The sequence below is a fragment of the Monodelphis domestica genome, chromosome 2 (assembly GCF_027887165.1).
Source record: "Monodelphis domestica isolate mMonDom1 chromosome 2, mMonDom1.pri, whole genome shotgun sequence".
NCBI classification, from domain to species: domain Eukaryota; kingdom Metazoa; phylum Chordata; class Mammalia; order Didelphimorphia; family Didelphidae; genus Monodelphis; species Monodelphis domestica.
This window is the reverse complement of record NC_077228.1, coordinates 373122922-373150250: the sequence shown is the minus strand read 5'-3', so window position 1 is coordinate 373150250 and position 27329 is coordinate 373122922. Positions and strand designations below refer to the sequence as shown.

General features: G+C 34.8%; 1 protein-coding gene across 2 annotated transcripts in view; it reads right to left on the bottom strand.

Moving 5' to 3' along the window:
• Positions 1-27329, bottom strand: part of AFG1L (AFG1 like ATPase) — a 240805-nt gene that overhangs the window by 168456 nt on the left and 45020 nt on the right. For both annotated transcript variants that reach the window (XM_001368423.3, XM_007484405.3), the window contains exon 3: positions 13472-13523. In XM_001368423.3, coding sequence (XP_001368460.1) covers positions 13472-13523 — 52 coding nt within the window. The remainder of the gene's footprint in view (positions 1-13471; positions 13524-27329) is intronic.

The following is a 27329-nucleotide window of genomic DNA, read 5'->3' as shown; positions in this document are numbered from 1 at the left end:
AAGCTTGAAACAATAAGACCAATTAGGAAGCAACTACAATGATCAAGGCAAAAAGTGATGGCCTGTATTGTGAATAGAGTAGCTGTGTGAATGGAGAAAAAGAAAAGAATAATATTTATAGAAGCAAAATTGACAGAAGTTGGTAAATGGATGGCTATGGGGATGAAGGAGCACAGAGAGTCAAGAATAAATTCAAGGTTGTGAACTTGAGCATTGATAACTCTAGAGGAAAGTCTACTTAGACAAGAGTGATACTTTAAACTCTCATATCCAAATACCATTTATCCATATTTTCAGTTATCTAAAGTGTTCACCAATAAATTTACCAGTTGTATTCTTAAACAAAACAAATCACTGAAAATTTCATTTTTGTGCATTCTTAGCAAGGCAGTTGGTAGAGTACCCCTAGGTTGGCCTATCTCAGAAACTATACCTTCTTCATAAGCAGCAATGGTTTTCTTATTCACATTCTATTTCCAAGGATCAAAATCAATAGGCAATTTAGGCACTAATATTATTTAACATGCAGAACTCAGTGAACTTCTTCAGCTTCCATTTTAGTACACATTTTTTCATATATCAGAGTCAATGTGGAGATAGTTATAGAAGTGACATGATTTTTGTGTATTTTTCTGGTCTCTCAGTTAAGTGAGAAATTTTGGCACCAGGCCTGTTTGTTGGATATGAAATTTTGAGATTACAAAACTAAATAAAAACATCATTAGTAACCATGTTCACATTTTAAAAGAATCCTTTACTTTTTAAAACAATGCACTAAAGAGTTCTTTTACATAATGCATTTTATTAGATTTACTAAAAAATATCAGTTTACAACTTTTCAGAAATATATGAAGCAATAAATAAAATCACTTTTTATATCTTAAAATGCATGAAGCAAGATAGATTTATAATTGGCTATAATAAAATGTCATTAATTCACTTGGCAGGCATTTATGATCATTCCAATGGATTGTTCATTTTCATACCAAGTATGAAAAAAATGAGCCCAGAAAATCAGTTTGTAGTGGAAATGAGATTTTGGAGAAACTGCTTCCCCATTTAAGAAAATTAACTACTTTTAAATACCCTAAAAGCAGCTATAACATAAGAAGTAGACACTTCTTAGGATGATGTTCATAAATAAATTCCACATAAACTCCAATGGTTTCCTATCATCTCCAGAATCAAATATCAAATACTCTGTTTAGCTTCTCAAGTTCTTCCTTGTCTGGCCCCTTCTATCTTTCCAGTCTTCTTACATTTTTACTCCCCTCCATATATTCTACAATATAGTGACACTGACTTCCTTGCTATTCCTAGAATATAACATTCCATCTTCTAAATCTGGGCATTTTTACTGGCTGTTCTCCATGCCTCGAACTCTCTCCCTTCTCATCTGACTCCTCGCTTCAAGTCTTAGCTTATGCTCCACCTTCTGCAAGGAATCTTTCCCAGAGTTCTCTTTAATCTTTGTGCCAGGAGCAGCTAGGTGGTTCAGGGCAATGAGAGCCAGGTCTAGAGACAGGAGGTCCTGAGTTCAAATATGACCTCAGACACTTCCTGTGACTCTGGGAAGTCATTTAACTCCCACTGCCTAGTCATTACCACTCTTCTGCCTTGGAACCAATATGTAATATTGATTCTATATTTGGCAGGTGAGGGTTAAACAGTTCAAAAATAATTTTAGTGCCTTCCCTTTGAGAGTATCTCTATCTCTATCTTGTTTGTACATAGCTGTTTCCATGTTAATTATTACCCCCATTAGACTGTGAGCTCCTGAGAGCAGAAACTGTTTAGTTTTGTTATATTTGTCTTGTTTTAACTATCCCCATTGCTTGGCACAGTGTCTTGGCACAGTAGGAACTTAATAAATGTTTACTAACTTGGTATTGGATTTGCTAATCACAAATTATTCTTACATATTTAATAAACCAATGGTTTTAACCCAGTTATCATATGTATTGTGTGTTGTTCTCCCACTCCCAAACCTCTGCCACCATTAATCTAAATTCATAAGATTTTACTATATAGGTTTGTTTTAGGATGTACATAGTTAATGAATATGAATTTTTTATTGAAGTAAATTATAAGATTTAGATCTGTAAGCAACTTCAAAGCCTTTTAGTACAACCTCCTCATTTTATAAAGAAATTTGAGGCTCAGAGTGGTAAAATCATTTAGCCAAAGTTATTAAGTAGCAAAGTCAGAGTTTGAATCTAGTTATCATGATTCTAAACCCATAGTTCTATCCACTACCCAACAATGGTAGTAATACAACTACATACAAATAATTTTCATGATAACAAATCACCAATCATCAACTTATAGATAGGATCATGGAGTCTGTGCTAGAAAAGGCCTTAAAAGTCCCCATTTTAGAGAAAAGTAAACTAAAGTCCAAAAAGGATAAGAATTGCTTAAGTTCACAGAGCTACCCAGTGGAAGAATAGGGATTCAGATCCAGGTTCTCTGTCTCTCTTTTTTTTTTTTTATAACTCTTTTCTTCTGTTTTGGACTAAGTAACAGTTCCAAGGCAAAAGAGCAGTAAGGGCTAAGCAATGGGGGTGTGACTTGCCCTGGGTCACACAGCTAAGATGTACTGAAGGTCAAATTTGAACCCAGGTCCTCTTGACTTCAAGCCTGTCACTCTATCCACTGTGCTACCTAGATGCCCCTCCTCTGACTCTTAAATGCAATGTTCGACACTCCCTTGATTTTTTTAAGACCCTTACCTTCTGTCTTAAAATTGGTACAAATTATTGGTTCCAGGCCAAAAGATTCATAAGGGCTAGGCAACTGGAGTTAAGTGACTTGCCCAGGGTTACACAAGTAGGAAGTATATGAGGCCAGATTTGAATACAGGATCTCAGGTCTCCAGGCCCAGCTCTCCATCCACTGAGCCGCCTAGCTTCCCCCCTTTGATTTTAAAAAACAAACAAACAACAAATCTAACAAATCATACTGTAGTAATCAACTTCTCAATATGCTGATTAACAGCCTAAGGCCAAGCTTTCAATATGAGAGCTATGGAAACAAAGCTTCTTTTGATTTTCACCCATTACCTGCCAAAATTTGTTTAGACATTTTCTTTATGAATCAAATTGCATGAAATATTGCTATGGAGGAAATACTGAACAACCAAAAATACATCCAAAAATGGATAATGAAAGAACGAAGATTTCAAGTCCCATGCCCTCAAAATATAAACACCATTTGGAACGCAGCACAAATAACAGTAACAACTCACATTCAATTTCTCAAGTATCCCTTTGAATTTTAAGTATCTCTTTTTCAAATTTGACAATTTAGGAGTTCTGACCCCCATTTTGGCAAATAAATACTGAGTGATAATTCTTTATTTTAAGATGTTCTCAAAATTGTTGAATCTTCTTTTTTATCCTTTCCTCTTCTAAAGCATTATTTTATGCTAACAGAGACCAGGGAATAACTAATTATCAGTCCAAAGAACTATAGATAAGCATCACACAGAGGGCAACAGAAAGATGCATTGTGGGGGTAAACAGTTGCAACACATATCTAAGGACTTATAAAGGAGAACAGAATTAAAGGATGTTATCAGAGAATTTTTGACAGAAAGAAAAAACGGGCTGCTCATATGGTGAGATCAAGGGGTGGCAGGTAATGGTCAGAGTGTGCTACTGGAACCCTCAAGGTATTAGGTAAAAGCAACAAAGGGCTTCCCAGACATTGGATAGACACTGCCAGTGAGCCTTTGGAAGGCCACAAGTGAGAACCACATACAATGGGCAGACATAGAGGCATTGTGCTCTGCATCACTTGAATCAATGAGATACAGATCCATCTGAGCATCTGAGAAATATTTTTATTCTTCTACATAAATTGTGGAGGTGTAAGTGTTAAGTGGCTAATTGTATATCAGCTAAGGAATAATAACAATAATAGTTATAACCAGCATCTATATAAAATGTTATGGTTTATAAAGTGCTTTACAAATATGATCTGATTTTAGTCTCACAATGAGCCTGGAAAGTAAGTGCTATTATCCTAATTTTACAGATAAGGAAACTGAGACATGGAGAGATTAAGTGATTTGCTCAGAGTTGTACAACTAGTGTCTGAGGATAGCTTTGAACTCAAAACTTTCTGACTCTTAAGCCCACTGCTCTATCCACTTTGCCACCTATAGCATGAAATAAAGGGTTTTACCTAAATGCTACAGAACATCAGTTGGAAAGAACTTCAGAGACTATCTAGTTCAATTCTTACCTGAACAATAATTCCCTATACTTGGTAAACAAATGTTCATCTTTGGTGCAAAGAGAAACCCCAATTCCAGGACACTGATGATGAAGACCACTACCCACTTATGGACAGGAAGCAGAATGAGACTAACATCTTTGGACATGACTAATGTAAGAATTTGTTTTGCTTAATCATGTGCATGATCGGCATCCCAAAGAAATTAAAGAAAAAGGAAAAGGATCTACTTGTACCAAAATATTTATAGCAGTTCTTTTTGTGATGGTAAAGAATTGGAAAATGGGGGGATGCCCATCAACTGGAAAATGACTGAACAAATTATGGTATATGATTGTGATGAAATCTTTTTGTGGTATAAGAAATGATGAGCAGGGTGGTCTCAGAAAAAAAAACTGAGGGGAGCAGCTAGGTAGCTCAGTGTATTGAGAGCCAGGCCTAGAGATGGGAGGTCCTGGGTTCAAATCTGACCTCAGACACTTCCCAGCTGCATGACCCTGGGCAAGTCACTTAACCCCCACTGCCTAGCTCTTACCGCTCTTCTGCCTTAGAACCAATACACAGCACTGGTTCTAAGACAGAAGGTAAGGGTTTAAAAAAAAAAAACAACTGAGAAGACTTCTATGAACTGATGTAAAGTAAAGTAAGCAGGATCAGGACAACATTGTGTACACAGTAACAGCAATACTGTATGATTAACTGTGAGCTACTCTGAGCAATACAATGATCTAAGACAATTCCAAAGGGCTTATGATGAAAAATGCTACCCCCAGAGAAAGAACTAATGGAGTCTGTACACAAATCAAAGCATATTCTTTTTTACTTTATTTTTCTCTAATTTGGGTTGTTTTTTTTTAATTTGTGTTTTCTTTTGCAACATGGCTAATATGGAAATATGTTTTGCATGACTTCACATGTATAATCAATATCAAATTGCTTGCCTTCTCAAAGGAGAAAAGAGGGAAGAGAGAATTAGGAACTCGAATTTTTAAAAAATTATGTTAAATTAAAAAAAATTTTACATGTAATTGAGAAAAAAATACCTTACATCTGTTCCTCATAACAACCTGGTATCTCATCCATTTGCAGCAGCCCCTCCAGACTCACTCTTCCAAACCCACTGACATTAGCAGGCTAGATAACTAGAGGGCAGCAGATTACTACTTTTCCTCTCAAGATTCTAGAGGTAATCTGAAGAGTTGGAGTTCCCAATCATGAACCTCCTGCAGGTATACTCGCTACTGATAATCAACTATCCAGAGATCTTGTTAACTTTTAGAAAGAGGTATTTACTAGCATGATATAGTAGGAACAGTTGGTACCAAAATCATGCCCTAGAAAATCTGAGACTCTCCCACAAAAAAACATGGAATCCAGGAGATAGTGAATGAAGGTGTAGAGAGTAAGTATATGTGGCAAGAAATAACAAACAATACATGGTTGGATGGAAATCCTTTTCTCCATTGGAGCAATACTCATAGTTTTCCTTTCCTTCAGAATAACTCTATTGGGCTCCAAGGATTGAGGGTGAGCTCCTTTGCTGACTCCTTGAAACTACCTCTTCTCAAAAATATGGAAATATGTATTGCATGACCGCATTGGTATAACTTATATCAGATTACCTGCCATGTCAGGGAGAGGGGAGGGAAGAAAGGGAGTGGGAGAATCCATACTGCAAAATGTCAGAAAACAATTTTTAAAACTTGTTTATACATGTAACTGGAAAATAAATAAAAGAAAAAGGAAAAAAAACTCCTCTCTACCTCAAAAAGGTCCTCTTTCAGGGTGAGAAAAATCATGAATCATGTAACCATGGAAAATATTCTAACTCTTGAGAAATTCTTTAAAATACACAGAAGAAAACAAAAAAAAAAGTACAGAGGAGACACAAACAACTAGGGCAATTTTGCTACTACCTTGTTCAATTTAATATTCAGTATTCATACACATATCTTTAAAAAATAAACTATAAGTAATAGTTCAGTTCCTTATACAATCCATTCCTATGTGCATCTATAAAAATTTATATATAAATGTTTATGTATACTAATTAAGTTGGCAATAAAAAAAAGTAAAATTTTTTTAAAAAGGTCCTCTTTCCGAAAATTGCCTTACCTTGCAATGTTTCATTTGTCCTCTCTTAAATTCTGACTAGAAGCATCATTTGTTACTTTTCTGTTTTCTCTAATGGCTTGGTCAATGGGGCTTAGGGGTAGGAGTACAACACCCTCTCTTGCGCCACCCAACTCCCATCCTCTTCTACCAGGGTAAAGGTGGGCCTCCATGACACAAGTACCATTACTGTCCCCATTTTACATATGAGGAAACTGAAGCTAAAAAGGATTAAACAAGTTGTCCAGGGTCACACAGTTAGTAACTGACAACCTCCCTTATCTGAAACACAAAGGGCTAGAGATTAGCTTAATCCTTTCATCTAATCCCAATATATTTCCTGTGTCCCATCATCTGATTTCATCAATGATTCAAAGTTCTTCGTGCCTCCAAAATTATTAAGGATTTATCAATAATTATTTTACTCTACTGGACTGACTGATTCTATAACTCACTCAAAAGAGGTACTCTCAATTGATAAAGGTATTAGGCATAGAGTATCCTGTTAATTCCATTAAATAGAGGGGGGAAAAGAAAGAAGAAATAAGCTTTTATTTTATATATATATATATATATATATATATATATATATATATATATATTTTATGTGCCAGGCACTGTGCTAAACACTCTATAAATATTAACTCATTTGATCCTTTTACATACATGAGTTTTTCAGATATGGCTAACTGGTTGCCCTAAATCTTCTCCTCTCCTGGTGAAACAATCATAGTTCCTTTATCAAACAGGCCCACAAGTCCTTATACTATCTCTTGCTCAACTTGGGATGCACTCCAGCTCATCAATGTTCTTGCTAATATGTAGCACTCAGAATCAAACCCCAAACTCTGGATATGTAGATGAAAACTCTCTTCTTGACATCATCCATGCCTTCTCATCCTTTATAACTCTCTTCCATCCTCTCATAAATAGGCCATAGAGAGGACAGTCAACATACTGGGTACTGTACTCAACAAGTCTTCTTAACATTGCATGGATAAAAATAAAAAATAATCCTTAATTAAAAGAATCTGACTTCTTTGCACTTTCTGAATAGCCAGAACTATCTGCTAAAACTAGAGACTATCTTTTCTATTTGTATCTCCAGAGCTCAGCACAGTAAGTGCTAAATAAATAATTCATTCATTCATTCAACAATATGCATTTCATAAAGTGGATTTTCTAAGCTTTTTTTCCATTGAAATATACAGAAACAAATTGAATGAATCTTTTATCATTCATTAGATTCAGACTTCTAATTTCCAAAAGCTATAGAATACCACTAGCCACCTCATAGAATGCCTCAATATAATAACCAAAAAGACTAAATATGCCTCCCACATTTATTGCTATTTTCAAATGCATACATTTTTTATTAATAAAAATAGTCTATTTAAAAGCAGTACTCATAATAGTTTTGTTATGTTATATGTTATTCTGTAGTTTCTAAATCAATATGTATTAATAGTACAACTACTTTTCTGTGGAAATTGACTCAAAATTTTTTTATGTCAAAAGGAGAACCTCATATTCAAAAAGATTTGGGGAATAAGTGATATATAATCCAACTACCTTATTTTATAAGTGAAGAAACTGCTGGGGAGCATAGACAGGACAAGACCCCCAAATTTAGCTTCCAGCCTATTGCTCTTTTCCACTGAACCATAAAGAACCCAGAATGTAATTTCTTCCCTTTACCATTTTGCTTGGAACCAGCTGGGCTCTTCATAGCTACAACTGAGAAGAAAAATAGAAAATGGCTTTATGAGCAAAGAAACAGCTCCACACTGCCCCCTAGTGTGATCCTGATTTGCTCTATTCTCTGTGCCAAAAACCTTGTTTCTCTTTCTGTCTCCCAGCACACAGCTATGGTTTCTCAACCCCAAGGTTACCTTTCAACAGATGAAGTCATTCTCTTAGTGACAACAAGGATTGGGCCAGACTAAACCTGGATATAAGGGGAGAAAAAGACCTGATGGATAAGTTTCACTTTTATTAGCCTCCAAGTTCCCTGAAACAATTAACATCTCCACAATCATCTAAGCTGCAGGCAGAGCCAAAGGAAAAAATCCTATGTAAATGAGATAAAGGAAAAGGATGGGGCCAGTGCAGGGATGATAAGCAGGGAAAAGCTGCCATTTTAGTATAGTATTAGGCTCTCATTTTAAATGTAGTAAGTACATTTGGGGTTTGTTTTTTATTGGTTTTTTTTAGTTAATATAAGAATTCAGTTCCTGGATGGGGCTATAATGATAATGCCATTAATTTATGTATCAACTTTGCCATGGAGTTCACTGGAATTTAAAGAGATTCTCTAATTAGTCTCCCCTTCCCCCAACACTTCTGTGAAAAGAGATGGAATGAATCAGGGAAACAAAAGGACAGTAGACTGATGATCAGCTTCAAGATGATGGAGGGTGGGGGAGGAAATATAAGTGAACTAGTTTCATTCTCCTTATACATCTCTCTGAAATATGTTATACCATGACATGCCACTAAAAAGGAGGATGGTAAGGAATAGGTTTTTTTAATATAATTCTGAGGAAAAGAACATGGTAGTTATTATAAAAGAGAGAGATACTTGATGTTTTTTAAGGAATATAAAGACAAATTAGCTGGGGGCAAGTAGTGGATTAAGAGCCAGGTCTAGAGATGGGTGGCTCTGGGTTCAAATGTGACCTCAGACATGTCCTTGTCCTCGCTATGCGACTTTGAACAAGTCATCCCCATTGCCTAGCTCTTATCTCTTTGCTTTGGACCCAATACATAGTATTAATTCTAAGATAGAAGGTAAGAGTTTTTAAAAAACAAAAGCCAATTAGTTTAGATACAGGATGATAATGAAAAGTAAATTTATAAGTTTTGCAATATCATCATCATCAATATTAACATTTACATAGCGTTTTATGGTTTGCAAAGCATTTTAGATTTATTATCTCATTTGATCTTCATAACAATGCCATGCGGCAGGTATTATTACCGTCTGTTTTACATAAGGAGAAACTAAAGCTAGGAGATTAATCCAGTTGCCCAGGGTCACACAGTAAGTACTTTTCTGAGGCAGGATTATAACTCTGGCTTTCCTGGCTCCAAATCTATCCACTAATCCTCAGGACTATCAAATGAGTAAACATCAAAAATAGATTTTATTTTATCAGTCAAAAATGAAATGAAAGTGATGCAAAGAGAGGTGAGTAGAACGAGAACAGACAATGCATAACCACAATAATATATGATAATCAACTGTGAATAACCATGATAATCAACTGTGAATAACCAATATCAATAAGGCAAGGATCTAAGATAACTCCAAGGGACTCAAGACAAAACAGAATATCTACCACCATAGAAGAAAGAGATGTAGAATGAAATATATCATTCTCCACTTTATTTCCTCCATGAATTTTCCTCTAGGGTAAGCAATATATATTATATGGTAATATATATAACCTATATCATATTACCTGTCTTCTTGGGGAGAGGGAATGAATGAAAGGTGGAAGGGAAGGGAAGGGAAGAAAGGAAAAAAAAGAATGAGACAGATTTTTGGATACAGCTAATATAAGAATTTGTTTCTCTTGGATACGTATATTTATTATAATTTATTACATATTTAAAACAAATTATACATATTCTATTACTGTTATATTATACACTGTATTGATATTTTAATGGCAGCTCAAAAAAATGACAAAGAAAAATGACCAGATATCTGCTTTATCTAAACCTTTCCATACAACTTGTATTAAAATATGAATCTTCCCATTATTATAGAAGGTCCTTGAAAGCAAGGTCTTTATTGCTTTTCCTTTGGTCTACCCTGCACTTAGCATAGTGCTTTGTACAGAGAAAGTACTTAATGTGTGTTTTTTAATTTATTTGTGTATATGGCACTTTTAAAAATACTTCCCTTACAATAACTCTGTGAGGTGTATAATACAAATCTTCTTATCCCTGTTTCACAGATAATTGAGAAAATTGAGGCTCAGGGATATCTTGCTCCTGAAGTCACAAAGCTAAGATATAGAGGGAACAGGATTTTCGTCCAGTTCTATTGGTTCCAAGAGTGGTACTCTTTCTATTACACCAAGCTCCCATTATTGCTTACTTATACATTTGATGTAGGCAATTTTGCTGATAGAGGCCATTTTTTTGATTAAGTGAATCATCTGACTTGCAATACAATGATGATAGGCAACAACACTTTGCCTTTGTGCCCAAAATGAAATAAGAATATTACTTTGTATTTAGAACTGATTTTATGTGAACAAATAACACTAAGATTGTAATCTTTCTTAACCTTCCAAGATCCTATCCTTTGTTCTCACTGACAGGAATGGAACAATTCTCTTTTTTATTCCTTTTCTAACTACTACTAATTTTGTACATTTAGTTGGATCACTATCTTTTTATTCAAACCTGCTCATATATTGCCCATGTCTAATACCTTATCCATTTCCAGAGGGAATAATTTTTTAAATAACAATAACTCATATTTATATAGTTTTTTAAAGATGGCAAGATACATTTCTTTTATCTACTCTGAAAAGAATATATCATAAGTATCCCCCATTTTGAAGAAGAAAAAACTGAACCTCAGAGAAATCAAGTGGTTTGAAAGGATCATACCACGAAGCTAAAGCTCAAACCTAGATTAAATGCTAACAAGTTTCAGAAGTTAAAAAAAAAAAAAGAACAGAACAATATCTAAGTCTCCATTTTTTTTTTATTTTTTGAAGAAGTAGAACAAGTGCTTTGCTGATCATCTCCATTTATGATGATAATAATTAGAAGAAAAATTCATGTTGGTTTTACTGGTGATTGAACATGAAAGTCATGTAGAAAAACTGTGCTTTCTTGAGTGGCAAAAAATCCTAAAGGTTCACTGCAGGGCTTGGTATATAAGAGATATTCCAAAAGCCTAGACATATGCGAACTGATTGAGTTAACTACTAATGTAATTGCTTTCTATCATCCAGATGAGAAATAATTACAAACAAGGCATATTAGATTGAAGTGAAAATGCTTATGTGTGTGTGTATATGTGTATATACCTAATAGGTAGGTAGGTAGATTAATGAATATTTTATACTTTTCAAAAATTATTTTAAATAGAATTTCTCTTCGTAGATTTGGTTCTTAGTATACAGAAATGCTGATGGTCCATGCAGGATTATTGTATATCCCACAAATTGCTAAATTTGTTGTTTCAATAAACTTTTTGATTGAGTCAATTCTCTTACATAAACTGCCATATCAACTTGAAAAAAGTGATAATAATGTTTCTTTTATGCCTTTGTCTTATTGCTATAGCTAACATTTTTAGCATTATATGAAATTGTAGTTGGAATAATAGACATACTTGGTTTGCCCTTCATCTTATGGGAAATGACTGTAGTTTATTCCCATTACAATAATGCTGGCTCTTGGATTTAAATATTTATTATTTACCATGTTAAGAAAAGGTCTACCTATTCTTCTACTTTTTACTGTTTTTGACAGAAATTCATTGTATTTTGTTCAAAGTTTTTTCTGCATCTATTGATATAATCATATGAATTTATTTTAAAATTTCTTGTTGTCTCAAGGAGTTATTAACTTCTATTTGGTCCATTCTAATTTTCAAGGTATCTGTTACTTGGGTAAGGTTTTTGTATGTCTTCTGCTAATTATGTTAATTCTCCTTCCAAAACTTTTTTTTCTATAGCTCTCATTTCTTTTCCAAACTTTTCCTTTACCATTCTTATTTCATTTGTAATATATAAATTTCATATATAATATCAATAAATATTTCATTTTTTCAAGAGTTCTTGTTGGTCCTGTGTTTTTCTTTGAGGCTTTGTAGGTATTTTAGAGTTATTTTCCTTTTATGGAGTTATGTCTCATGTCTTCCTAACTCAGAAGATCTGATTCCAGCTTTTGGCTTAGGGTAAGGATAAGCTGATATTGCTGGCATTCTTATGTCAGAGCATGACCTCAGATTTAGCCCTGATTATCAAACCAGAAGAGTTCTATAGTTCTGTTGCTCAGAATTTGCAGGGCTGTCCCCCTAGCTGATAGAGACTGGGGACAGCAACTTTCCTGGAGTATGGAGCCTATAAAGTCCAGAAGGCAACACTCAAACTATGCTCTAAATTATACTGCTTAGGGCTTATTAAAAGCTTGCAGCTCCCTGGCTAGAACCACACCTGTGATCTTTAAAGAACTCAGCACTCACTATCTAGATAAAGTATCAGTAGAATCTCAAAGTACAGACTAGAAATATACAAAGCCATGAAATTTGCTGCAGAAGTACACAATATGAGGCCTTCATACAAAGTCCCAATTCAGAAAATAAAGGAAGGAAAAATGAATTGACAGACAAAATAAAACAGAACAAAAAACCTTCCATGATAAAGAGATATTGTGGTGCTGGGAAGACACAAGGCATAACTCCAAAAAAGGAGGAAGGATTTCCCACATTGACTAAATATGAAAATGTATGATTCCTCTTTCACCTTTAGTCTCCCACCTCTCTGTCAGAAGGCAGACAGTATGTTTCATCATGAGTCTTTAGGAACTGTGGGGTGGTCACTGCAAAGATCAGAGGCCTGAAATCTTTTAACGTTTTTCTTTATGTTGTTTTTGTTAAGGCATAGATTATCCTCTAGGTTCTGCTCACTATTCCACTCTGTATTACTTTATACAACTCTTTCTTCATTCCTTAAAGTCCCATAGTTTCTAGTTTCCTGACACTACACAAAGGGCCACTATAAATATTTTTGTTTGTGTGGATCCTCTTCATTTCTCTTTTGTCTCTTTGGGGCATAACTGTAGCAACAGCACACTGGCCCACAGGCCATGCTCATTGTAGTGGCTCTTAAGGGCATTGGTTCCAAGCTACTTTCTAGAAGGCCTGGACCAACTTGAAGCTCCACTGATAGCACATTAATGTAAGTCTACTACCCCTCTCAATAACTGTTTTGATTTTTTATCATCTTTGTCAGTGTGAAAGGAGAAAGGTGGAGTCTCTGAATTATTTTCATTGGTATTGGTCTATAAGTGAGTGGAGGAATATGACAGCATTTACCCCAGATCACATAAATGTGTGAAAAATTTAATTGAAACTCATCATACTTACCTACATCTCCATAGACATAGAGGCCTTTTGGAGGTTTTCTCTTTGTAAAAAGCTGCAAATTAAGGATAAATGTATAAATATCTAATACTATAATCTAAAGCACATGTAATTATACAAAAATATAAAATATTCTTAACCATTATAAACATAAGATTAAGTGTGGCATTGTTTTTTTTAAAAACTAAAAAAATTAGAAGGACTAAGATGGCACAATATAGAAAGTTAGACTCGGAGGCAGGAAGATCTGAGTCCAAATTCAACTCAGATAATAGATAGCTATGTGACTCAGGAAAAGTTATTTAACCACTACCTGCCTCAGTTTCCTTATCTGTAATCTAGAACTAATAACAAACCTACATCCTAGAGTTGTTGTGAGGATAAAATGAGATGATATTTCTAAAGCACTTTGCAAATCTTAAAGCACCATATAAATGCTGTTTTTCTTTATTATTATTATTAAAAGTTGGCAAGTGAAATGGCTCAAAGTAGATGCTGATAAATCTCCTTTGTACTCTAAATATGGTATTTGTTTTCTCCCTTTGGTGTTTAATACTAAAATCTCCAATTGACAACAATGCAACTAATACCTATTTAAGTACTTTCACAAAATTACCCTTAATGCTGACTAAAGAATTTATTATTAATCTTATTAACTACAAATTATATTAATGATGAATACAATAAAGGTATCAGCTTTTATCTATCTATCTATCTATCTATCTATCTATCTATCTATCTATCTATCTATATGTAATTATAGGGCAAAAAAGTTGAATTCCTTTTATGGGGCAATGTCAGCCAAATACTCTTTGTGAAGCTTAGAGATCAAGCCACCCATTGCCCAGAGTTATTTACTCTATGTATTAAGCTATTCTTTCTAGGGATGTGATAAAATAGAAAAGAAAAGATTTTGCAAAAAAAAAACTTCCCTAGCCTATCTTATTAAAAAAGAATCAAGACAAAAAGAAGGAAGGAAGGAAGGAAGGAAGGAAGGAAGGAAGGAAGTAAGGAAGGAAGGAAGGAAGGAAGGAAGGGAGGAAGGAAGGAAGGAAGGGAGGAAGGGAGGAAGGAAGGGAGGAAGGAAGGGAGGGAGGAAGGGAGGGAGGAAGGGAGGGAGGGAGGGAGGGAGGGAAGAAGGGAGGGAAGGAGGGAGGAAGGGAAGAAAAGGAGGGGAGAGGAGAGAAAAGGAGAGGAGAGGAGAGAAAAAAGAAAAAGGTGGGACTTTTTTGAAAATTTCTGATGAAAATTGGTTAAATTTTTTGCCATGTTGGGCATTAAGAAAAATAAAGTCAAATAAGTGTTTGTTATCTGATAAAAAAAAAAAGTTATAAGGAACATCTCCTTCCATAATGATAGATTAAAGGAAAAAATAAGTTAGACAAAATCCCTTCCATTTACACATGGTATCTTGAGGTTTGTTTTAAGTGGTCTCATATTTTACCTCATTTGATCCTCATAATAACCCTTCAAGATAAATGTCAGAGTTTTGTTTTTTTTTCCTCAAACTTACAGATGAGGAAACTGAGGTTCAGGAAATGTTAAATAATTTGCCCATGGTCAAACAGCTATTGTGTGTCAGACTTGGGTTTCAAACCTGGGTCTTTCCCAGCTCAAAGTTGGCCCCTTTTTCCAACTACAACATAATGCTAAATGGTATGTTACTGTAGTAAAAAGTGGGTTCCCAAACCTAGCATTAATTCAATTCAACAAGCATTTATTAAGCACATGCAGAAGGCGCAAATGATTATTTGTAGTATCTTCCAAAACAAAGAAAACCTTTAAGAAATTTAGTAGGTTTATCCTTCTATATATTATCCCCCTTATCATTGTTATTATATAAATCCAAACCATAATCCCAAATTGAGAAGAGATATTCAAATTACTATTAGTCTCTGATTCCACACATATATCTTCCACGAAGCATAGTCATTAAGGTAAGATCTGAGTCAAATGTTATTTCAGCTTCAATTCAACATGATGAATTGTGGATGCAGTGGATCAGGCATGACTAGTTGTGTGATCCCGGGCAATATACAATTACTGTGCCTCAGTTTCCTCATCGATAGAATGAAAAGGTTGTGTTCAATGGTCACTAAGATCTCTTCCAACTCTAAATTTATAATACGGTTATTCAGGACAGTCCTATGAAGTCTGGCAAAGGTGCTACTTGGAAAAGAAGGTCTATTTGAAAACGTCTATAGTGAGCCTCTAAGCAAACTGTATCTGAAGTTAATGTACTTCATTAAGGATAATGTACTGATGTAAAGATGATCTGAGCCAGCTTCAGTGCTGAAATGTCCCTCTTTGGTGCCCTAAATTAGAGATAAGTTGGACAGGTCTGGAGAAGAAGAGACTTACTTCAATATGTTTAACATTCTGGCTGAGCAATCTTCAAACACTGTTCATCTGGAGATATGGGGGGGGGGTTGCTTTTTTTATTGTTTTGAAAATTCATGGACTTATTCCAACTTACTTCACAAACATCATTCTCTCTCTGTTCCTCTTTGCTCTCTTTACAAAATCTAGCACCTGCCTCTTGTGTCCCTTCTACCTCACTATCATTTGTGCACAGGTAGACAGGAGCTCTCTCCCTTTCTCTCTTTGTTTTTGCCAGCTGGAACAGCCTTCCTGTATTTCTTAATACCTCTGACTCTATACATTTTCAAATATCAAAAGAAAACATCTTTACTCTCTTGCCAAAACCTGTTAATTTTTCTCATTTTACTTCTTTTTTAAATTATAATTCCTTCTACACATTGAATGGTTGATTTATTTCCAAAGTTCCCAGAAAAATGTAATGGTGCTCAAGTGATTTTAAAACATTTTCATATAGAAAAATTTCAAGTCGAATAGTATCTAACTACCTAGTACTGTGTTAGAAATCCTTCAAAATAAGACTTCCTTATAGAGTATTTTTAATCAGTGAATCTCAAAGTAACTAATTCATGAACCTTCACAAACACTCTTGAAAAGAAGAATTTTAGGGACTACTACTATAGAGCTGTGTACCCAGCACAGCAATATTTGATAAATGCATAAAGTTTCAGGCAATACAAATTAGCTGTAATTTATAAAGAGGATTCAATGACACAATCAGGAACAGAGCTTAGGAGTTTTATTTCATGATTTGACTACTAATGTTTTTCTTGAATGTACATGTAGTGACATAATTATATTATGCTTGTATGCCGTTTATTATTTTGAAGATGTTAAAAGAAAAGATTCAGAAGCCTAAAAGTAAAGCATAAACATTTTAGACTGAAAAATAAGTGGTAATTTATTTATATCTAAAAGATTCTACTCCATAAAGTTATATACAAAGGTTTCAAAACTGTCACTATATATATATATATATGCATATTATATGCTTTATAAATTTAGAAGATACTAAGACGGAAGGATGACCAGGAAAAGAGTCAAGCAGAAGGTCACCCTCATAATTCTCAATAAACAATGGAAACAATGAAAATAAACACATTTACCAATGATGTCCACAAGATTAAGAACTGTCAAGAAGATACAAAGGAAACCAAACAAGTTCTCTGACATACTGAAAAAATATCACTATGTAGCAGAGGGGGGAAAAAAAACTCAGAATAAAAAGTTTTACAATTATCAAGCCTTAAATCAGAAACAATGCAAACAATTCATAGAATCAGAATCTCAGATTAGAGAAGGGGTATTTAGAACAACACATATCTCAGTAAAAATCCTATCAACAATATCTCTAACAATTGGTTCTGCTATCTATACTTAAAGTCCTCTAGGGATAGGGAACCCATAGGCTCCAAGAACAGTCCTTTCTACTTTTAGACAGTTCTCAACATAAAGTTACATTGAACTGGAATCTATGCCTCTGTAATATAGTTTAATATCTCATCCTTCAAAATTGATGATAGACAACATGCATCCTCTAAGTTTTCCTCTCTTCAGCTAAACAACCTGAATTCCCTCATGAACTCAAACAAAAACACTTCAGTAGGCCAGTTATAATTTAATGGATATGCTTTTGGCTATCAATATCATTCTCTCAAATGCAGTACATAGAACTGAAAACAATACCCCAGATTTCTTCTGACCAACATTGTGTGCAGAATGGATATAGGATTTCAACTTTTAGGAACTATTTTGGGGGGCAAATACTGCCCAAGATTAAATAAGGTTCTATGTATACTATGTTATATTACTAATTCATTTTGAATTTACAAAACCAAGAAAACTCCCAGGTCTTTTCCATTTGAAGAGCTATCTAGTTTGCTTCCCCAGGCTGGTAGTTGTACAGATAGTTTTTTTAATCCAAGTGTGGAGCTGATATTGATATCTATTATATATATATATATATATATAAATATATATATATATTTCACTTTGTTATATTTGGTCCATTGTTCTAGTCTACTTGGACTTTTTCTGATTGCAATTTGGTCATCTATTTTATTTTTAGATTCATTTCTTCATATCATTTGCAAATTTGATGAGCATGACATCAATAACTATCAAAGTCATCATTTAAAATATTGTTGTGAAACTTCCTGATTTCTGACAAATTTTGATATGCAAACACTTTAATATAATATCTCAAAACAAATTCTGGAGTGGCCAAAACCATCAATGGCCAGGCTGAAATGATTTTTCAGTCCAAGATAACTGCATAAAATGTCTATTGCATTGGAGTGGGAGTAGAGCACAAATCAGCATGCTAGGGCAGAACCCACCTTTGGAAGCTGCACAAACTTTAGAGGTGGCAGAAACAGCAGCAACAGTTTCTGAAGTTCTCAGCCATAGATGGTAAAGGGATCAGACAACTGATCAGAAGGAGATTACCAACATGCCTTGGCTGGCTCTGGGTGCAGAATTGTGATGCTTTACCCATACACAGATCCAAGTCTCACTCCCAGGGCAAGAAGGAACACTAGCACAGGCTAAAGTGTTTTGTTGTGGGTTTTTTTTTTTGGGGGGGGGGGGAGACAAGGGATCCTGGTGAAAATTCCAGAGTGGAAAAGAGTGCTTGTGGTTGTTCAAATACCAGAGCATAGACTAGGAGAATACTAAAATACCTTTCCCTAGATAATACTACATTAGAAGAACTAAAAACATAGATCCCCAGAACTAGCCCTGAAGGCAGCTGTGCAAAAAACCTGAAGACTAGGATGGTGCCCCCTCCACAGGAACAGAGACAACCTATTAATCATATTTTTAAGTTAAAAGATTAAAAATAAAGGGCTGGAAAATGTGCAAACAACAAAAAAGAAATAACAAAATTATTTTGGTTACAGGTAAGGCCAAACACAAATTCAGAAGAAGATAACAAGTTCAATACTGTTATAGTCAAAGCCTCCAAGAAAAATATGCATTGATTTCAAGTTCAAAAAGAATTTTAAAAATCAAATAAAGAGAGGTAGAAAAAAGGGGAAAATAAATAAGAGTTATACAAGAAAATTGTAAAAAAAAACAAAGTCACCATCCTGCTTGGTAAAGGAGGTACAAAAAAAGGTAAAAAAATTCACTGTAGAGAAGGATTTCTTTTAAAAAAATAGAATTCGCCAAATGGGAAAAGATATGCAAGAATTTACTGAAAAAAAGAACTTAAAAAAACAGAATTGGCCACATGGAAAAATATGTACAAAAATTAATTGAGGAAAAAAATCTTCAAAAAATAGAACTGGCCAAATGGAGGAGACAAAAGGTCACTAAAGAAAATAATTCCTTAAAAATTAGAATTATACAAATGGAAGCTAATGACTCCATGAGACAGCAAGAAACAATCAATAAAGTAAAAAGAATTATAAAAAGTAGAATAAAATGTGAAATATCTCATTGGAAAAATGACTCACCTGGAAAATAGATGCAAGAGAGATCATTTAAGAATTACTGAGGGGGGGTACAACTGGGTAGCTCAGTGGTTTGAGAGTAAGGCCTAGAGACGGGAGGTCCTAGGTTCAAATCTGGCCTCAGACACTTCCCAGCTGTGTGATCCAGGGCAATTCACTTGACCCCAATTGCCTAGCCCTTACCACACTTCTGCCTTGGAACCAACACACAGTATTTACTCCAAGATGGAAGGCAAGGGTTTTATATTTAAAAAAAAAAAGAATTACTGGACTACAAGAAAGCCACGATCCCACAAAAAAGGGCCTAAGCAAGAAATTATCAAGGAAAACTACCTTGATATTATAGAATCAGAGGGTGACATAAGAATTCAAAGAATCCACCAATCACTTCCTTAAACAGATCCCAAAAGAATAACAGCTAGTAATATTACAGAAAAATTCAAGGAGAAAATATGGCAAGCAGCCAAAAAGAAACAATCATATATTATGGAGCCATAGTCAGGATAAGAAAAGATTTAGCAGTTTCTTTATTAAAGTAACAAAGGGCCTGGAATATAATATGCCAGAGGGAATGGAGCAAGGCCTACCACCAAGAATAACATGCCCAGCAAAACTAAGTATAATCCTTCAGAGGGGAAAAGAAATAGAAGACTTTCAAGCATTCCTGAGGAAAAGACCAGAGGTGAATTAAAAAACACCACAGGAGAATCAAATACAAGACTCAAGAGCAGAAAAAGGTAAACAAGAAAGAAAAATCATAAGAGATTTAATAAAGTTAAACTGTATGATGATACTTGTAACTACTAAGTACTTCATCATTATTATGACAGTTAGGAATATACACAGACAGAGGAGTTGAATAAGATGAGATGACATCTTTAAAAAAAAATTAAGAAGTGAGAAAAAAATTAGGAGAAGGGGGGGCCAGAATAGGGTAAATTATATCACATAAAAAGAGTTTTTACAGCCGAGGGGAAGATGTGGGGAAGGGAGCATTTGAACTTAACTCTCATTGGAATTGGCTCAAAAAGAGAAGAACATATGCATCCAATTAAGTACAGAAATCTCTTACCCTATATGAAAGTAGAAGGGGAAAGGAGGAAGAGAAAAAAACTGGGGGAGGTGGTTGTCAGAAGTAAAACACTTAGAGATGGGCAGGATGAAAGGAGAGAGAGTAGGATAAACAGGTGAGAAAATAGGATTGGGAGTAATACATAGTAATCATGATGGTAAAAAAAAATGTTTTTATAAGTCTGTCTAGTAAAGGCCTCATTTCACAAATACATAGAGAAATGTCTGATGTATAAGAATTCAAGTCATTCCTCAATTGATAAATGGTCAAAGGATATGAACAGATAGTACTTAGACAAAATAATTAAAGCTATCTATACTCATGTGAAAAAAAAATACTCTAAATCACTGGAGTTTTTTTAAACTCTGACCTTCCATCTTAAAATCAATATTGTATATTGGATCCAAGGTAGAAGAGAGGTAAGGACTAGGCAATGAGAATTAAGTGACTTGCCCAGGGTCACACAGTTAGGAAGTGTCTGAGGTCACATTTGAACCCAAGACCTCCTGAGACTAGGCCTGGTTCTATCTACTGAGCCACCTAACTGCCCCTTCTAAATCACTATTAATTAGAGAAATGCAAATTAAAACAACTTTGAATTGCTTTTCCACACCTATCAAATCAGCTATTATGGCAGAAAAGGAAAAAGGCAAAAATTAGAGGGAATATGGGAAAATTGAGACACTAGGGAATTGTAAACTGATTCAACTATTCTGGAGAGCAATTTGAATCTATGCCTAAAGGGCTATAAAACTGCAGATACACATGACCCAACATTACCATTATTAGATCTAAATCCCAAAGGAATTTTAAAAAATAGAGTCTTATGTAGATCAAAAGTCATCAAAGAATTCATAGGGGAAAACAACTGGCTTCAAAAGAAATTTCTGGAGCAGACTTGGAGAAACCAAAAAGACCTTAGGGAATTTGGTAGGAAAAGGAAAACAAAACAAAGAAAAAAAAACCTCAAAAACACATCTAGGGGGTAAAATGCCTATAAGAGAAACATAAAAAAAAAATTACTTTCAAGTTTGACAGTTATTATCTTAATGTAATCAACATATGGTGACTAAAAATAACATATTGATTAATCACTGTGATAGAGGCTTAAGATTAAAAAAGGCTAGCAGAAAAGGCAAAAGGTTTAAATATTAAAGAATTGTAAACAAAATACATGAACAAGCAATTTCCAGATGAATAAATCAAAGCTATCAATAATCATTTGGGAAAAAATGTTCTAAATAATTTTTTTTAGAGAAATGCAAATTGTTTTAATGCTGAGGTACCACCTCATGCCTATCAGATTAATCAATATGGTAGTATAGTGGTAAATATTGGAGGGGATGTGACAAAATTGAGACACTCATGAATTATTGGTGGAGTTGTGAACTAATCCAACTATTCTAAAGAGAAATACCGAACTATGCTCAAAGTGCTATAAAACTGTGCATATCCTTTGATCCTATAATACCATGGGTCTGTACTCCAAAGAGATAATAAAAAAGGGGAAAGGACCTAATTATACAAAAATATTTATAGCAGCTCTTTTTGTGGTGGCAAAGAATTGGAAAATTAGGGGATGTCTATCAATTGGAGAATAGCTGAACAAATTGTGGTATGTGTTGGTGATAGAATACTATTGTGCTATAAGAAAGATGATTTCAGAAAAAGCTGGAAAGATTTGCCTGACTGATTCATGGCAAAATGAGCAGAACTGGGAGAGCATTATTCACAGTAAAATCAATACTGTGCAATGATTATCCATGAAAACTTGGCTACTTTTGGTAATGCCATGGTCTGGGATATGATCTATAAAAGACTTATGAACGAGAATGCTATCCATCTCCAAAAGAAGAACTGTTGGAGTCATCTTTCACATGAGTATATTATAGTTTTATTTGGGGGTTTTGGTTTTGAATAAGTGTGCTCTTACAACAATGACCAATATGGAATTGTATTTTGCATGATAATAAAAATAAAATGTAAAATTGTTTTAAAAGAATTAGGGAGGTGGTGGCCTGGAAGCAGCAGAAGTTCAGACCTCTGAAAACACTTTCTTACCAATCACAAACTGAATGCTCCTAGGGGACTAAAAATCAAACCTAACAACAAGACAGAGCAAAGGAACCCTCCTGCTGTACTCAATTCAAAAGGTATACACCCCAAAAGCTGGAATCTGAGAACACTTGGGTTTAAGGGGGAGGCAGAAGGAAGGTCAAAGGACTGCTCTCCCCCCCCACCTGGAGCGCTAAGCCTCCAGCGGCAGTGGGAACATCTGGGAGGGCAAAGGAGCTAGTCTGGAGGAAGTACCTTGCGGGAAGGGCTGTGCCAGTCTCAGAGTGTAGAAAACAGGTGGCAGGGAAGGAGCTGGAGAGGGAGCATGGAATGGGCAGCTTGGTGATAGCTGCAGAGACCCTCCATAGTGCTCCAGCCTTCCAGGAGGTTTTGGCCTTAGAGCACACCCAGCCCAACCCAACTGAACTTAATCCCATCAAAAGTCTTCAGAGGTCAGGGAAGCCCAAGCTCCAACACCCCTCCACCACAGACTGCTGGACTTTAATCCAAACAAAAGTCTCCAGAGGACAGGGAAGTTCAAACTCAAACACCCATGCCCCACAGATGGCACGGAGAGATCTCCTGACAAAGCTCCAAGAGGGGAGACTGACAGAAAGCCCCAAAACCAAAAAAATGAGAGGAGCAAGAGCACAGACAAATATGGGGAACAAAGAAGGGATAAATATAAGCAAACAACAGAAAAAGAAGTAAGAAATTACAATAGACAGCTTCTGTACAGGCAAGGAACTAAGAGCAAACAGAACAGAGGAGGAGGGATCAGCAAACAATAAATCAGAAATCCCAGCGAATTGGATACAGGCTTTGGAAAAACTCAAAATGCAATTCAAACCACAATTAAGAGAGGCTGAAGACAATTGGGAAAAGAATTTAAAAACTAAGATAAGTCATCTGGAAACTGAAAATAGTGTCTTGAAAGCCAAAATCAACCAGCTTGAAAATGAGGCAAAGGAGATGAGAGATGAGGTAAAGAGAATGAAAGATGACCTCCAAAAAAAATCAGACCAGAAGAAGAAGGATGACCAAAAAGCCAGGTATGAAATCCAGTCTTTAAGAACCAGAATACAACAACTACAATTAAGTGACCTCACAAGGCAGCAGGGCACTATAAAACAAAACCAAAAGAATGAAAAAATTGAGGAAAATATAAAGCATCTCATTCACAAAACAGAAGATTTAGAAAATCGTTTGAGGAGAGGCAATTCAAGAATCATTGGCCTACCAGAAGACCATGACAAAAGAAAAAGCCTGGACATCATGCTACAGGAAATTATTCAAAAAAACTGCCCCGATATTCTAGAACAAGAGGGAAAAGAGGAGATTAAAAGAATCCACAGATCACCTCCTGTACTTAATCCCCAACTGACAACACCCAAGAATGTTATAGCCAAATTAAAAAACTACCAGACCAAAGAAAAGATTTTACAAGCTGCCAAGAAGAAGTCATTCAGATACCACATAACCACAATGAGGATAATAACAGGATCTGGCTGCATCCACACTAAAGGACTGAAAGACATGGAATATGATATTCCGGAAAGCAAGGAGAATAGGTTTACAACCAAGAATCAAGTACCCAGCAAAACTGACTATATTCTTACAGGGGAAAATATGATCATTCAACAAAATAGAAGAATTCCAAGAATTCGTGAAAAAAAGACCAGACCTGAACAGAAAATTTGATGCCCAAGCACAGAACTCAAGAGAATCATCAAAATGTATTTTAAAAAGAGGGGAAAAAGAAAAACAAAACAAAACAACAACAAAAACCCTTTTTTTAAGAGACTCAATAAGATAAAATGTTATATACCCTATAAGAAAAGAGGTCATTGATAACTCTTAAAAATTGTTATCATCACCTGGGCAGCTAGAAGAATTACATTTAGAGGGAACAGTGACAAACTGTATAAGATGAAATGACAAGAAATAAATAGGTATATAGATATATGTATGCATAAATATATATACATCTGTATGTATATATATACAACTAGTGCTAAAAATGAGATTAATACTAAAAGAAAAGGGAAAAGAAAGAAAAGGGGGCAAATTTATATGTCACAAAGAAGCTCATGGCGGAAGGGGGAGAACATTAATATATTGGAAGGGTAAATAGGAAATACTCAACTCTTATGTGCATTGAAATTGACCCAAAGAGGGAAGAACAATCCAATCCATTGGGGCAGAGAATAGATTTGCACCATATAGGGAAGTAGAAGGGTAACAAACAGACTGGTGGAAAGGGAAACAGTACAAGGGAGAGAGAGGGTGGGGGTAGTTTTAGAAAATCTGTAGGGAAAATAAGGGTGGGAATAAGAAGGGAGGGGGGCAGAAAGGGAAGTAAAATAAGGGTGGGAAATATGGAGACTGATTAAAAACAAGCATTGGTGTAGAAGGAAATAGTGAAAGAATAAAAGGCAGGACCAGGGGTAGAAATCAAAATGCTGGGAAATACACAGCTATTAATCATAACTCTGAATATAAATGGAATGAACTCACACATAAAATGCAAGTGAATAGCAGAGTGGATTAGAATCCAAAACCCTACCATATGCTGTCTGCAAGAAACACAAATGAGGAAGGTAGATACGCATAGAGTGAAAATAAGAGGATGGAGCCAAATCTATTGGGCATCAATTGATAAAAAAGATGGCAGGAATCACAATCATGTTATCTAACAAAGCCAAAGTAAAAATAAATCTAGTTAAAAGAGATACAGAAGGTAATTACATCCTGATAAAAGGCAGTATAGACAATGAGGAAATATCAGTACTCAACATGTATGCACCCAATGGCATAGCATCCAAATTTCTAAAGGAGAAACTAGTGGAGGTCAAGGATGAAATAGATAGAAAAACTATACTAGTGGGAGAGCTGAACCTTCCTCTATCCGAGCTAGATAAATCAAACCAAAAAATAAATAAGAAAGAGATAAGAGAAGTGAATGAAATCTTAGAAAAATTAGAGTTAGTAGATATGTGAAGAAAAATAAATAGGGACAAAAAGAAATACACCTTCTTTTCAGCAGTACATGCTACATTCACAAAACTTAACCATGTATTAGGGCATAAAAACATTGCAAACAAGTGCAAAAGAGCAGAAATAAAAAATGCAACCTTCTCAGATCATAATGCAATAAAAATAATAATTAGTAAGGGTACATGGCGAGATAAATCAAAATTAATTGGGAATTAAACAATATGATTCTCTAAAACCAGCTAGTTGAAGAACAAATCATTGAAACAATTTATAACTTCATTGAAGAAAATGACAATGATGAGACATCCTTTCAAAACCTATGGGATGCAGCCAAAGCGGTACTCAGGGGGAAATTTATGTCCTTGAGTTCATATATTAACAAATTAATAAGGGAAAAGGTCAATGAATTGGGCATGCAAAATAAAAATATAGAAAGTGAACAAATTAAAAATCCTCAGATGAAAACTAAATTAGAGATCCTAAAAATCTAAGGAGAAATTTAAATAATTGAAAGTCAACGAACTTCTGATTTAATAAATAAGACTAAAAGCTGCTACTTTGAAAAAACAAATAAAATAGACAAAGTATTGGTCAGTCTAATTAAAAAAAAGGAAAGAAGAAAACCAAATTGACAGTATCCAAGATGAAAAGGGAGCCCTCACCTCTAATGAAAAAGAAATTGTCAATCATTAAAAACTATTATGACCAATTATATGGCAACAAATATGGCAATCTAGGTGATATGGATGAATACTTACAAAAATATAAATTGCCTAGACTAACAGAGGAAAAAATAGATTACCTAAACAACCCCATATCAGAAAAAGAAATTGAACAAGCCATCAAAGAACTCCCTAAGAAAAAATCCCCAGGTCCAGATGGATTCACCAATGAATTCTATCCAACATTCAAAGAATAACTAATCCCAATATTATACAAACTATTTGACAAAATAAGCAAAGAAGGAGTTCTACCAAATTCATTTTACGGCGCAAATATGGTACTGATCCCAAAGCCAGGCAGGTCAAAAATAGAGAAAGAAAACTATAGACCAATTTCCCTAATGAATATAGATGCAAAAATCTTAAATAGAATTGTAGCAAAAAGACTCCAGCAAGTGATCACAAGGGTTATTCACTATGACCAGGTAGGATTTATACCAGGAATGCAAGGACGGTTCAATATTAGGAAAACCATCCACATAATTAACCATATTAACAAGCAAACTGACAAAAATCACATGATTATCTCAATAAATGCAGAAAAAGTCTTTGATAAAATGCAATACCCATTACTATTGAAAACACTAGAAAGTAAAGGAATAGAAGGGCCTTTCCTAAAAATAATAAACAGTATATATCTAAAACCATCAGCAAACATCATCTGCAATGAGGATAAACTAGAAACCTTCCCAATAAGACCAGGAGTGAAACAAGGAGGCCCATTATCACCTTTATTATTTAACATTGTACTAGAAACACTAGCAGTAGCAATTAGAGAAGAAAAAGAAATTGAAGGCATTAAAATTGGCAATGAGGAGACCAAGCTATCACTCTTTGTGGATGATATGATGGTCTACTTAAAGAATCCTAGAGAATCAACCAAAAATCTAGTCGAAATAATTAACAACTTTAGCAAAGTTGCAGGATACAAAATAAACCCACATAAGTCATCAGCATTTCTATATATCTCCAACCCATTTCAACAGCAAGAATTAGAAAGAGAAATTCCATTTAAAATCACCATAGACAACATAAAATACTTAGGAATCTATCTGCTGAGACAAACACAGGAACTATATGAACACAACTACAAAACACTCTCCACACAATTAAAACTAGATCTAAACAATTGGAAAAACATTGATTGCTCATAGGTGGGATGAGCTAACATAATAAAAATA